Source organism: Rhinopithecus bieti, unplaced genomic scaffold, assembly GCF_001698545.2.
Source record: "Rhinopithecus bieti isolate Rb0 unplaced genomic scaffold, ASM169854v2 scaffold_16999, whole genome shotgun sequence".
NCBI classification, from domain to species: Eukaryota; Metazoa; Chordata; class Mammalia; order Primates; family Cercopithecidae; genus Rhinopithecus; species Rhinopithecus bieti.
This window is the reverse complement of record NW_016808939.1, coordinates 1,930,465-1,945,737: the sequence shown is the minus strand read 5'-3', so window position 1 is coordinate 1,945,737 and position 15,273 is coordinate 1,930,465. Positions and strand designations below refer to the sequence as shown.

General features: G+C 39.8%; 1 protein-coding gene across 2 annotated transcripts in view; it reads right to left on the bottom strand.

Moving 5' to 3' along the window:
- Positions 1 to 8,512: 8,512 nt before the first annotated feature.
- Positions 8,513 to 15,273, bottom strand: part of ANXA10 (annexin A10) — a 71,442-nt gene continuing 64,681 nt past the window's right edge. For both annotated transcript variants that reach the window (XM_017887892.1, XM_017887893.1), the window contains exons 10-12: positions 14,756 to 14,814; positions 11,494 to 11,616; positions 8,513 to 8,832 (exon numbers count right to left, since the gene is read on the bottom strand). In XM_017887892.1, the coding sequence (XP_017743381.1) occupies positions 8,764 to 8,832; positions 11,494 to 11,616; positions 14,756 to 14,814 (251 nt within the window). In that variant the 3' untranslated portion in view covers positions 8,513 to 8,763. The remainder of the gene's footprint in view (positions 8,833 to 11,493; positions 11,617 to 14,755; positions 14,815 to 15,273) is intronic.

The window sequence follows — 15,273 nt, the reverse complement described above, 5'->3', positions numbered from 1 at the left end:
TGTTTTCCTATATTTACTGAGTTTCTGTAGAATTTGTTTTGTGTTGATTTTTACCCTTGTCTTGGATCTCATTAAACTTCTTTGCAATCCATGCTTTCAGTTCTTAACTTGTCATTTCTTAGTTTCCATTTTGTCTAGTGACCATTGCTAGAGGGCTAGTGCAATTCTTTGGTGGTGCTACTACAATCAGATTTTCATGATGCCAGAATTCTTGCACTGGGTTCTTTTCATCTGGAGATGCTGGCACTTCCAATATTTGTAATTATCTTGTGTGGGTGGGTTTTTTGTGTTTTATTTCTTTTCCTATAATATTATTGGCTTTTTTTTCTTTCCTTTTCTCTTCCCTATCTCCCTAGGGGGTGTGACTATAGAGAATGCTGAATAGGGTCTTTTGGGTTTTCTTCTATAGCCCTATTTACTTCCTTCAGCAGGTTTTATATTAGGCTGTGCATTTCTGCCTACAAGATAGTATATGGTGCTTATAGAAAAGAGCCAGCTGCAGCCAACACAGCTTTGTATATACTTGATCCTTATTTTCTGGCAGAGGCTCTCTTGCCTCAGGCAAAGGGCTGATTCATGGAATGCACATTTATTTGAGTTCCCTGCTCAGCCCTGGAGGCAGGGGACAGGGGCTACAATAGATGGGGACAGACTAGGCAGGCTCACCTACCTATCCCCCAATGTCAGGCACAGGGCCAATGCCAAGAGAGAATCCAGTGGGTGGCCACCAGGTGCCCAGAGGTGTGCCTAGGCATGGAGCTGGGAAATCTCCTTGGCTCCAAGTTTTCTGCATGGGGATGGAGGGTGGCTTAAGCTCCTATTTGAGGAAAGAAGGTGCTCTGGGTACCTGGAGATCTACCTGGATGTGAAGCAGAGAGGACCTCCCCTGCACCAGGTTGTCTGTACAGGAAGGGTGGGGCAGCTTGGGATGGTAATACAGGTGAATTGGTGCTCTGAATTCCTGGAGATCTTCCTGGGGACAGAGTGGGGAGGTGCTCACTGCATCATAATGTATGTCCAGGAACAGTGGGGTGGTTCAGGCTACTGAACCAGATGAGTGAGTACTCTGAATGTCTGGAGATTTGCCTAGGCATGAAGCAAAGAGGGCCTCCATGCACCAGGATATCTGTACAGGAAGGACTGGGCAAGTCAGGATGTTGATCCAGGTAAGCATGGTGCTCTGAGTGCCTGGAGATCTGCTTGGGCATGAAGCAAGAAGTCCTCCACTCTACCAAGATCTCTGCACAGGAGGGATGAGGCAACTTGGGCTGCTGAATCAGGCAAGCAGATTCTCTGAATACCTGGAGCTTTGCCTAGACATGGAGCAGAGAGCCATGCTAGACCACAATTTATGCCCCGGAAGGGTGGGGCAGCTCAGGCTGCTGAAGCAGGTGAATGGGTACCCTGCATGCATGGACATCTGTCTGGGCATGGAGTGGAGAGGGACTGACTGCACCACAATCTATGTCTATGAAGGATAGGGTAGCTTAGGCTGCTCGTCCAATCAAATAGATGCTCCAAGAGTCTGAAATTCTGCCTGTGAGTGGAGTGGTGTGGACCCCATTGCATCATGATCTCAGGATAGCAGGCTGGGGCACCAAGAAATGGCACATGCAGACTGATTCCAGATTATTAAACTTGCCCTGGCTGCAAATCTCACTGTCCAGGAGAAACTGCAGCTTTAGAAGTACTCCTCACTCCCCAGGATTGCAACAGGGTAGCATACAATTCCAACACCTACTGCTGAGATGCTTTCCACAGTTCTGGCTGTGGAGGCGCCTACCCAGCTCCAGGCCAGGCACTCCAGTCTCTCACCTGAGACTAAAATGCCTGTGTGGCAACACTGCCAGGTCACCACAGAATCTACAACAGTTTCTGACTGAAAATCTATGTTGTCTGATATTAGTATAGCCAACCAAAATCTCTTTTATTTGCTGTTTGCATAGAATATCTTTTCACATCATTTTACTTCCAGCCTCTTTGTGCTTTGGGATCTAAAAAGAGTCTTTTCAGACCATATATATTGGATTATGTTTATTTTTTAAATCTATTCTGCCAGTGTCTACCTTTGGATTGGAGTGTTTAAACGATTTACATTTAAAGTAATTACTAATATGGATTTTTAGTCTTATACTATTGTTCCTCATTTTCTCAATTGCCACTTCCTTTTATTTCCATTGAGTTTTATGTTTTATCATTTTGATCCCTTCTCATTTTCTAATGTTTTTGAAATATATCTTCCTTCTATTTTGAAAATAAATTTGAACATATATATGTAAGGTATACAACATAATGTTTTAAGATATATATAGATAGTAAAATTATTACCATAGTGATGCAAATTAATTTGTTCATGTTACCTAGTTATCCATTATTTTTCTTTCCTTGATATATAATATTTTACATATGTATGGAGTACATGTGAGTGTTTGTTACAGGGATAGAATATGTAATGGTCCCATTGTTACTGAAAAACCAAGGGTTTTGTCTAGGCCCTAATGTTCACTGCACAGAAAGCCAATCACTGAGATGATGAGTACTGCCAAGGAAGAAGGCTTTAATTTGGCGCTGCAGCCAAGGAGATGGGAGCTCAGTCTCAAATTCATCTCCCTAACTGACTAACTACAGGTTTATATAGCAGGGAAGAAATGTAACCATGCATAAGAAAATGGGAACTAAGGAGGGGCAAGGAAGCCATCATCATGAATGAGAAGTCTGACAACTGGTGCTGTGATCTGGTGAGTTTCAGTTCTTTGATACTTTTCTGAGAGGCCTAAAAATCCTGTCCAAAGGAAGTAACTCAGATAAAACAAATGTAAGCTTCAAGCTTTCAGACCAGAAGGATCAATTTCTATGTTTATCAAAAAAAACAGTATATGGGACTATTAGGTTGGTTTCAACATCAGGGTACTTGGGGTATCTGTCACCTTGCATATTTATCATTTCTATGTTTTGGTATCATTTCAAGTTTTATCACAATATTCTTACTTAGTCATCATAGTCTGTTACCAAACATTAGGACTTATTTTTTTCCATCTGATTGCATGTTAATACCCATTAACCAACATCTCTTTATACAGCCTCGTACCTACCCACCTTTCCCACTCTCTGGTATCTAGCATTTTATTATCCATGTTAATGAGATCAAGTTTCTTAACTCCCACATATGAATGAGAAGATGTGGTATCTGTCTTTCTGTGTCTGACTTATTTCACTTAGTATAATAACCTCCAGTTCCATTCATGTTGCTGCAAATGATGTGATTTCATTCTTTTTCTATGGCCAAGTAGTATTCTATTGTGTGTTTATGCCACATTTTCTTAATTGAGTAATCTATTGACAGACACCAAGTTGATTCCATATCTTTGCTATTGTGAACAGTGATACAATAACTATGAATGCCGGCATCCCTCTGATATACCGATTTATTTTCCTTTGGATAAATATTCAGTAGTGGTGTGTCCAGAGTTGGTTCCTTCTGGTGGGTTCTTGGTCTCGCACACTTCAAGAATGGAGCCGCAGACCTTCGCGGTAAGTGTTACAGCTCTTAAAGATGGCACGTACCCAACGAGTGAGCAGCAACAAGATTTATTGTGAAGAGCAAAAGAATAAAGCTTCCACAACATGAAACAGGACCCAAGCAGGTTGCTGCTGCTGGCTGGGGTGGCCAGCTTTTATTCCCTTATTTTTCCCCTCCCATATCCTGTTTCTGTCCTATCAGAATGCCCTTTTCTCAATCCTCCCCATGATTGGTTACTTTTAGAATCCTGCTGATTGGTCCATTTTACAGGGTGCTGATTGGTCCATTTTACAGAGCACTGATTGGTGCATTTTACAGAGTGCTGATTGTTGTATTTTACAGAGCACTGATTGGTGCATTTTACAGACCTCTTGCTAGCTACAGAGTGCTGACTGGTGCATTTTACAATCCTGGCCACAGAGTGCTGATTGGTGCATTTTTTTTTTTTTTTTTTTTTGAGATGAAGTCTCACTCTGTTGCCCAGGCTGGAGAGCAGTGGTATGATCTGGGCTCACTGCAAGCTCCACCTCCCAGGTTCATGCCATTCTCCTCCCTCAGCTTCCCGAGTAGCTGGGACTAAGTCGCCCACCCCATGCCTGGCTAAATTTTGTATTTTTAGTAGAGGAGGGTTTCACTGTGTTAGCCAGGATGGTCTCAATCTCCTGACCTTGTGATCTGCCCACCTCGGCCTGCCAAAGTGCTGGGATTACAGGTGTGAGCCACTACTGTAAAACCCAGCCAATTGGTGAGTTTTACAATCCTCTTGTAAGAACAGTTCTCCAAGTCCCCACTCAACCCAAGAAATCCAACTGGCTTCACCTCTCAGTGGGATTTCTGGATCATGTAGAAGTGAGAGGGGACAACATGCTAGCAGCGCTCGCTCGCTCTCGGCACCTCCTCGGCCTCGGCATCTGCTCAGGCCGCATGCGAGGAGTCCTTCAGCCTGCTGCTGCCCTATGAGGGCCCCTCTCTGGGGCTGGCTGAGGCCGGAGCTGGCTCCCTCCGCTCACGGGGAAGTGTGAAGAGAGAGGTGTGGGCAGGAGCCGGGGCTCACGGCACTCATGGGCTGGCATGGGTTCCAGGTGAGGATGGGCTCGGCAAGCCCTGCACTCGTGGCCAGCCAGCACCTGCTGGGCTTGATCGGGGGACAAGCTTCCTCTGGGCTGCTGGAGTGCCTGGGCTAGGTGCCGCAAAGTCCCACAGTGAGTGCCAGTGAGAGGTGCTGGCTGGGACTTGGAGAACTTTTCTGTCTAGCTGAAGGACTGTAAACACACCAATCAGCACTCTGTGTCTGGCTAAAGGTTTGTAAATGCACCAATCAGCACTCAGTGTCTAAAGAAAGGTTTGTAAATGCACCAATCAGTGCTCTGTGTCTAGCTAATCTGGTGGGGACTTGTAGAACTTTTGTGTCTAGCTGAAGGATTGTAAACGCACCAATCAGCACTCTGTGTCTAGCTAAAGGTTTGTAAACAGACCAATCAGCACTCTGTCAAAACGGACCAATCAGCTCTCTGTAAAATGGACCAATCACCTGTCTGTAAAATGGACCAATTAACTCTCTGTATGGACCAATCAGCAGGATGCAGGTGGGGCCAAATAAGGGAATAAAAGCAGGCCACCCGAGCCAGCAGCTGCAACCCACTCGGGCCCTCTCCATGCTGTGGAAGCTTTGTTCTTTTGCTCTTTGAAATAAATCTTGCTGCTGCTTACTCTTTGGGTCCACACCACCTTTATGATTTGTAACACTCACTGGGAAGGTCTGCAGCTTCACTTCTGAAGCCAGTGAGACCACAAACCCACTGGGAGGGATAAGCAACTCTGGATGGGAGGACCGAACAACTCCAGATGCGCCAACTTTATGAACCGCAACACTCACCACGAAGGTCTGCAGCTTCACTCCTGAGGCCAGCGAGACCATGAACCCACCAGAAGGAACGAACACCTCCAGATGCACTGCCTTTAAGAGCTGTAACACTCACCGTGAAGGTCTGCAGCTTCACTCCTGAAGTTAGTGAGACCACAAAACCCACCAGAAGGAAGAAACTCTGGACACATCTGAACATCTGAAGGAGCAAACTCTGGAAACACCATCTTTAAGAACTGTAACACTCACTGCGAGGATCCGCGGCTTCATTCTTGAAGTCAACGAGACCAAGAACCCACCAATTCTGGACACAGTAGTACTATTTTTAGTTTATTGAGAAATCTCCACACTGCTTTTTATATTGGCTGCATAATTTACATTTCACTGACAGTGTTTAATAGTTCCCTTTTCTCTTCATTCTCACCAGCATCTGTTATTTTGTGATTTTTAAATAAAAGCCATTGTAACTGAGGTGAGGTGATATCTCATTGTGGTTTTGACTTGCATTTCCCTGATGATTAGTGATCTTGAGCATTTTGTCATATACCTCTTGGCCACTTGTATTTCTTCTTTTGAGAAATGTCTGTTTATGTCTTAGCCAAATTTTAAATGGGACTATTGGGTTTTTACTGTTCAGTTGTTTGAATTCCTTATATATTCTGGATATTAGCCCCCTTTTGAATGAGTAGTTTGCAAACACTTTCTTCTATTCAAGTGGTTGTCTCTTCACTTATTGAATGTTTCTTTTGCTGTGCAGAAGCTTTTTAGTTTAATATAGTCCCTTTTGTCTATTTTGGGTTTTGTTGCTTGTGATTTTGAGGTTTTAGCCATAAAATCGTTACATGGACCAATGTCCTGAAGAGTTTTCCCTATGTATTCTTCTAGTATTTTTATAGTTTCAGGTATCACATTTAAGTCGTTAGTCCATCTTGAGTTGATTTTTGTACATAGACATAGAGGTCTAGTGTCATTCTTCTGCATATGGCTAGCCAGTTTTTTTTTTTTTTTTTAATGTGCCATTTATTGAAGAAGGTATCTTTTCCCCAGTGTATGTTCCTCATGGCTTTGTTGAAGATCAATTGACTGTAAATATATAGATTTATTTCTTGAGCTTCTGTTTCTTTGGTCTATATGTCTATTTTTACATTAATACAATGTTGTTTTGGTTACTATAGCCTTGTAATATGTTGGGAAGTCAGGTATTGTGATGTCTCTGCCTTTGTTTTTTGCTTAGGATCATTTTAGCTTTTCTGGCTCATTTTGATTAATACAAGTGTCAGGATAATTTTTTCTATTTTTGTAAAAACTAACATTGGTGTTTTGATAGGGATTGAATTGAATCTGTATATTGTTTTGCATTATATAATCATTTTAATGATATTAATTCTTCTGATCCATGACCACATAGTATCTTTCCATTTCTCCTCTTTAATTTTTCATCAGTGTTTTGTAGTTTTCCTAGTAGAAATCTTTCACCTCCTTCAGTAAATTTATTCACAGGCATTTTTTTTGGTAGCTATTGTAAATAGGATTTAGTTTCTTTGTTAATTTTATTTCTCAATGATCTGCCTAATGCTAAGGGTGGGATGTTGAATTCTTGCAATATTATTATATTGGAGTTCATCTCTCTGTTTAGATCTGGTAGTATTTACTCTGTGAATCTGGGTGCTCTAATGTTGAGTACATATATATTTAGAATGTTATTTCCTTTCACTGGATTGCTTCCTTTATTATTGTGAAATGACTTATGTAGTCTTTTTTTTTTTACTTTTTGAAATAAAGTCTATTTTATGTATATAAATATAACTACTCCTGCTTGCTTTGGGTTTCTGTTTGCTTGAAATACTTTTTCCATAGCTTTATTTTCAGTCTTTATGTGTCTTTATAGGTGAAGTGCATTTCTTGTAGGCAGCATATAGTCGGATCGGTTTTTATCCTTTCAGCCAGGGTATATCTTTTCAGTGGAGAATTTAATCTGTTTATATCCAAGGTTATTACTGATATATGAGGTTTTGTTCTTGTCACAGTGTTAGTTGTTTACTGGTTGTTTTGTACATTCTTTCTTTTTTTTCCTCTGTTTATTCTTGTGGTTTGGTGTTTTTCGGTGGTGGTACCATGTGACTCCTTTCTCTTGCTCATTTGTGTGTTTGCTTTACTAGCAAATTTTACACTTTCATGTGTCTTCAGGATGATAATTTTCTTCCTTTTGGCTCCAAGTTACACTCACCCACCCTGCCTCTGGTTTCAGTCCTGACTAGATTGTGGCATCAGTTTAGGTTATTCCCCAAATCTAATCTCAGTGAGTATTTTTCCTTTGTCAGTCCTAACTTTCTGAACCTTGAGAGACAGAAGAGACCATGCTCTACTGATGGCACAAAGCATATCATAACTTCCAAAAGTCGTAGAGGCTGCTGTTAAAAGGAGAAGATAGAAACAGAGAGAAATGGCTTTTCTCACATAGCTTGGGCAAGTAGTTGGTTAAGTACCGCCTCAAAAAAAAATAGCTGGAAGTCAAACACACACACACAACTATTTTTACACCCAAATCTCTTATACATCTAATCCAGGCAAGCATATATCTGGCTGCATTTTGCTGGTTTATATCTTTTTTTTTTTTTTTTTTTTTTGAGACAGAGTCTCGCTCTGTTGCCCAGGCTGGAGTGCAGTGGTGTGATCTCAGTTCACCACAACCTCTGCCTCCCGGGTTCAAGTGATTCTCCTGCCTCAGTCTCCTAAGTCACTGGGATTACAGGCACCTGCCACTATGCCTGGCTAATTTTTGTATTTTTAGTAGAGACGGGGTTTCACCATGTTAGTCAGGCTGGTCTGGAACTCATGACCCAGTGATCTGCCTGCCTTGGCCTCCCAAAGTGCTGGGATTATAGGCATGAGCCACAATGCCCAGTTGCATTTTGCTGGTTTACATCTTTACTTATTTTTAAAGCCTGCTTTAGATGATCACTCTAGCTTTATCATAATTGTACAGGAGTCTCAAAAATTCCCCAAACAAGGATGGTCACACTACATTTTCCTTGGTCTTTCAAATCATGATAAAGACAGCCTTGAGCAGACTCTCTTGTTGTAGGTTGTTGATGGCTCACATTTAAATAAAATCTATTCCAATGCAATTTTTCTATTATGCCATCATGCACAATTTATTTAATTGCTGATTAGATAGTAGGCAAATTCAGGATATTAGGCAAATTCAGTATCATATACTTTCATTCATAGTTTTCTTTGGCTTAGAATAATTTCAAAGAAGAGAAAATATGATTGTATAGTTTTGTTATAGTGCCATGAATGGTACAAATTTATAAGAAAATCTCTATTTGGAAGTATCTAGAAAGAGGAGTGCACAATACTCCAAGTCCTCTTCATTTTAGTAGTCCTCAGCATCACCAGCACAGATGGCAAGCAGTGCTTTCTCGTAATGCCCTGAAGCAAAATTCTGAAAAGAAAAAATATATTTGAAATAAAATGTCATAATAGTTCTAAAAATGAAGCATAATTCCTCTGAACTGCACTATGAAAGAGCCATGGACCATTAGCCTTTCTAAACTTATTTACTTTTCTCATATAAAGATTCAACACGTCCTAAGTACTATTCCCACTGAAAGTTGTTGAAGAATGATGATCTGGTTAGAGTCAGTAGTATGTGGTTTATATAAAGTTGGTTGAACCTGAATGTGTATTTATAAGAACAATAACTTGCCTTAGAATAAAATATTCTCCTCAACTTTAGGAAGATGTGCCCTAATATTATTATTATGATTGTTATAAATGAATGTAGAATGTGGAGAACAAATGAATATGTCTCAAAAGATTTAAAAATGTTTATAATTATTAATGCAGTAATAATTCTACCTCAAGAAATATATATTTAAAAGTTACTATCAATCATTGATAAGCACAAAGTTTTGCGCTAAAAATATATACACCATAATGGTACATATAATAGTGAAAAACTGAGAAACAATGTATAATAATGTGAGGTAGTTTGTGTACTTTATAGCTTATACAGTAGAATACCATGATTCAGTAAAAATACTCTTTTACATAGCAAAACATATTATTATTTATATAGTTTTAGAAAATGAAAGTACCTGTCTTAGTGTGTTCTGGCAGCTGTGACAAAAGTACCATAAACTGGGTGACTTATAAACAATAGGAATTTATTTCTAACAGCTCTAGAGGCTGGCAAGACCAAGATCAAGCAGATGTGGTGCCTGCTGAGTGCCTGTCTCTCACAGACAGCCTTCTTCTCATTCTAAGCTTACATGGCAGAAGGGACAAAGGTGATCTCTTCGGCCTATAAGGACATTAATCCCATTCATGGGCTCCACCTTTATGACCTAATCACCTCACAAAGGCTCCACCTCCTAATATCATCACTTTGGGGTTAGAATTTTAGCAGATACATTTTGGGGAGACACAAACCCGCAGACCAAAGCAGCATAAAAGTTTATTAATGATTATCTGTAGAAAATTAGGGCAATTTTAATTTTCTTATAATGGTCTTCTATAATTTCTATATTTTCCAAAATCAATGGTAGTAATAAATATTATTATAAAATGTTTCTTTGTTAAGTATCAACTTTCATATTAAGGTGCTTTGGCACAAAGTCATGTAATGATAATTCAGTACTTTAAATGCACATAGTAAAGTTGCATTAATTACATTTTCATGTTAGCAGACTTTGAGGCAGCTGTGATTAATTATAATAAGTGCCTAAGAACTAATTTATTCATTTAGAAAGTGAATTGTGCCATGCATTTCTCATCACTAAAAGAGTTTAGAGTTTTGAAGGTAGCTGTAGGAGAGTTTTATCAAAGAAGAAGGAATAAGATTTCTCTTAACTGCTTCATCAACTCTTCCTCTTAGAAACCATTTCAGCTCTCCAGAGGCCTACAAAGTCTTCTGTGTTATGTGATCTCTTGGGCTTTAGATTGCTTCTAGATTACTCTTTCAATAAACTAAAGCACTGCTTCTTGCAATTACAAATTCCAGTAGAAAACAATGTGAACAAGTTAACAGCTCTTAGCTCTGGGCAAAATATAAGTTAAGCTCTATTCTCATGTCTCTGTGCTCAGCTTGGTTTAATGCTCTGCTTTCACCGTCTCGGAATTCTTTAAACTTTTTTGAACAAGGTGCCAAGCATTTTTATTTTCCACTAGACTCAGTTAGGTAAATGGTCCTATATATTCTGAGAGTTCTTTGTTAGGTTTTATCAAAATGCAGGGTGAAGTTTAAAAGTATCAGAATGAAAACACTGGCTTGTTCAGTACTGAATCATTACTCCTTTGCCCTTCAAGGGCTAAAGGGATAAGGATATGTAGAGTTGTACAGAGCTAGGAACATTAAGTCCCTCCGAATTAGCAGTTTATGATATTTGGCTGACTGCCATGCCTTCTATGACAATATGAGAGGAGAGCTGAACTGATTTAAGATACCTCTTCACAAGTAATGCGGCCTTTTGCAATGTATATTTTTCCTGAGCCTGATCACACTTCAGAATTGAGCTCTTTAAGCACAATTACAGAGAATTAATATTTCACACGACTGCATCAATGCTTCTGGGTAAAACACATCAAAGAGGAATAAGTTATGTCGCTGAGGTAAAGGGTTTTCTTTTTTCTTTTTTCTTTTTCTTTTTTCGAGAGGGAGTCTCACTCTGTCGCCCAGGCTGGAATGCAGTGGCGTGATCTCGGCTCACTGAAACCTCTGCTTCCCGAGTTCAAGCGATTCTCCTGCCTCAGCCTCCCAAGTAGCTGGGACTACAGCGCCCGCCACTATGCCCGGCTAATTTTTTTGTATTTTTAGTAGAGATGGGGTTTCACTGTGTTAGCCAGGATGGTCTCGATCTCCTCCTCGGCTTCCCAAAGTGCTGGGATTACAGGCTTGAGCCACCGCGCCTGGCCGAGGTAAAGGGTTTTCTAAGTTAGCACCTGTTGATGTTCTAAAGACTGTGTAGAGGAAAAAAGTAGGTTATCCCTGTCTGAATAGTTACCTTTTTAGACTCTGCCATGAAGTTATTTGAATGAGAGCTTTTATCTCAGTTTCAAAAAGGAGGAAATGTGGGTCCAAACAAATCATGTGTTGGAGACTTACTCTGATATCATGAAATAGGGATTTTCCATATCGCTCTTTGTATCGTTTCCTTATGGTCAGCAGGTCTATTTCACTTCTGGCAATGATAATCCTGATTACAGTTTTATTATGGAAACCAAAGTCCTAAAAGATACAGAAAAGTGGGGGAAATGAGAAGACAGCATCTTAAAAGTTAGTCTGTCCCAAGTGGAAACACCCTTTTTCCGTAGTCATTTTCTCTTCTTCCTGAGTTCTTCCAACACTGGCATCACCGGCTGTGGCTCAGATCCTGAGTGGCTCAGATCCTGAGTCATTTCTGTCACTTCTCGCTCTCCCTTACTGCATGCTGACATTGAATTATTCTCTTCTATTTTCTGAATGCCTTGTGCTCTCTATTCCAGTGCCACCACCTTGACTCTGACCCTTATCATTTCACCCGGGTCTGATTCTGCAATAGTTGCTCCCCCTTTTTAGTCTTGTCAGCCTTCACACTGTCCCGCTCACACTGCATTATAAACTACAAATCTGATCCTGTGGTCCTTCTCGGTAAGAATTCTTCCTTGGAGGGGAAGACATTCTGAGCTCTGTCAGATGGGCATTGATTTGTGTAAGAGAGCAATAACATTTTAATTTTATTTTCTGGTCATTATTGAGAAATTATAAAAATTAGAATTCTAGGTGCTTCAAATATTTGCTGATTTAAATTCAAACGCAGAAAAATACAAAATCAATGTCTGAATGCTAGCCCCCCAAATACTACACCCTAACAAATCAGTTTCAAATTGTCTTTCCAAACGGAGTAATCGTGACATCTAGTGGCCAGAAAACAGAATCTAATTTTTGAAGCCTGAATGTTTTGGATGTATATTACTAATAAACTTTTCATAATTTGAGGTGGTTAAAATGAATGATCTAACCAAGTATTCAAATTTAAAATGTAGATCGTTCACTTTAGAGTGCACTGGAGAAGAACACAGAATGTATCTTTGGTTCAGGAGTGATTAAAGCAGCTTTTTAACAAATATTTGACATTTGAGGTCTTCATGTATCAAAAATTATATTGCTTGAATATACAATCCTTCTCTGTACCTACAAACCACTTGTGAATACACATATCTTCCTTTTGCCTTATAACAAATACACAGCAAAAATACAGTTTTCATGTATTATTAGAATAAGTAGCCTTGAATTTGTGCAAAATTGGAATCAAGGTAATTGTGATTATTTTCCCATAGTCATTCACAAGAGAAGCTTCATACTATTGTTGTAGTGGTTGGTTCTTTGAGAAAGAAACGATTGAAATCATCCTATAGCTTTTCCCAATACACTATTTCAAATAAATGTTTAACCAAATCAACTGTTTCTCCCAGAAAATAGAATAAAAGAGAAGCAAGACTGTGAGCATCGATTTTCCTTTTGTGTTCTGGGGTCACCCAGGTTCTTCCTTTGCATAAATGAGAAATACATTGCAGAAGATATATAACATATTTCTGACTATTAACATATTTTCCCAGCATGCTGGCTACTTTTAAGAAGTATATCTGTTAAATTTACTTTGAGGATAAAACTGGTTATTAAAATTACTGTATTATTGGATTTATTTTTAATCATTTTCTTTGAGTTTTCAAGGCTATGACATGTGTATAATTATCTGTATGAGGCTTTCTTTCTCTCTTTTTTTTTTTTTTTTTTTTTGAGACACAGTCTCCCTCTAACGCCCAGGCTGGAGTGCAGAGGCTCTATCTCGGCTCACTGCAAGCTCTGCCTCCCGGGTTCACGCCATTCTCCTGCCTCCGCCTCCTGAGTAGCTGGGACTACAGGCGCTTGCAACAACTGCCCCGCTAATTTTTTGTATTTTTAGTAGAGACAGGGTTTCACCGTGTTAACCAGGATGGTCTCGATCTCCTGACCTCGTGATCCATCCGCCTCAGCCTCCCAAAGTGCTGGGATTACAGGCGTGAGCTGCCGCGCCCCGCCGAGACTTTATTTTTCTAACTATGTTTCATGTACATATGGATAAGTTGTGCATTATGTGATGCACTTGTGTTTTTTAAAATACGAATGCTCCAGGCTGGGCGCGGTGGCTCACGCCTGTAATCCCAGCACTCTGGGAGGCGGAGGTGGGCGGATCACGAGGTCAGCAGGCCGAGACCATCCTGGCTAACATGGTGAAACCCCGTCTCTACTAAAAATGCAAAACAAAATTAGCCCAGGGTGGTGGCGGGCGCCTGAAGTCCCAGCTACTCGGGAGGCTGAGGCAGGAGAATGTCGTGAACCCGGGAGGCGGAGCTTGCAGTGAGCTGAGATCGCGCCACTGCACTCTAGCCTGAGAGACAGAGCGAGACTCCGTCTCAAATAAATAAATTAATTAATTAATTTAAAAAATTAAAAAAAAATAATGCCCCAAAGTATGTGTGACTGAATAACGTACTGAAGTATAAAATACATTCCCATTTAATTACAAAAATAGATTTAGACTTTATGGTTTTTTTTTTTTTTTTTTTTTTTTGCGGAGTATCCCTCTGTCGCTGGGGCTGGAGTGCAGTGGCCGGATCTCAGCTCACTGCAAGCTCCACCTCCCAGGTTTACGCCATTCTCTCGCCTCAGCCTCCCAAGTAGCTGGGACTACAGGCGCTCGCCACCTCGCCCAGCTAGTTTTTTGTACTTTTTTGTAGAAACGGGGTTTCACTGTGTTAGCCAGGATGGTCTCGATCTCCTGACCTCGTGATCCGCCCATCTCGGCCTCCCAAAGTGCTGGGATTACAGGCTTGAGCCACCGCGCCCGGCCGACTTTATGGTTTTCTAGTTGTCACTTTAAATACTTTTTGAAAATAACACAATGTTTAAAAATATCCGTTGATATAATTTCGTGTATTGAAACTTCAGGAACGTGGCAATTTCTTGCTGAGAGTTTGTAATATTTTGACATTTTCTGCTTACTGCCATATGTTTTGTACTTGCATAAGTCCGATGTGGGGATCTTTGGAAACAAACAAAGACATTTGAATTTACCAGTTTCTGCAGATGTTAACTAACCTCTAAAGTACACGGGGATATATACCCCAAATATGGTTCCCTAAATTTGATACAGAAAGCAGAGAATTATTTTATCGGATATGTCTTATTTTGGTGTCTAAACCATTTTTTTTTCACTTGGATGTATTTTCTTTGTACATATAAGTTCAAAATGGTAATGAACATTTAAATGATGGAAGTAAAATTAATCCTTTGAAAACAGACACAATTTCTGGAGAAATTTTAAAAATATATGAGTCTTACTTACATGAATTGCACTATATAATCTATAAGCAAAATAGGCTGGTTTGTCTCGAACACAGAGAACTGGGAGAAATCAGAGAGAGAAGAAGAAACATTGAGAGTGAAAACATGTATTTTCGTCAGAATTTGAGAAACAATAGCACTTCTCCTGTTACAATTCTTACATTGTATTATAATGTCAACACTTACAATAATGGTAACACTATAAGCCACAGGAGAAAAATGTAAAGCAACAACATTATAATGAGTCATGCAGATTTTCACTTCGTCTATTTCTGTCTGTTGGAACTCTTGTTAGTTCCTTCATGTAGCCTAATGAAGAAAACTTTATCATCTTTATCTGAAAATTAAATCAAAAGAGCTTCAAGGAAACCCAGGTTATTACCACTATTATAGATTATTATTATCATCATTGTAGGATTCAATATGATATAGCTCCCATGTAATTTGTTCATCTATTTGAATACTATTTTTAGTAACTTATAGATTTGTGAGTAGACCTGAAAGCTCTGAAGGAGAAAC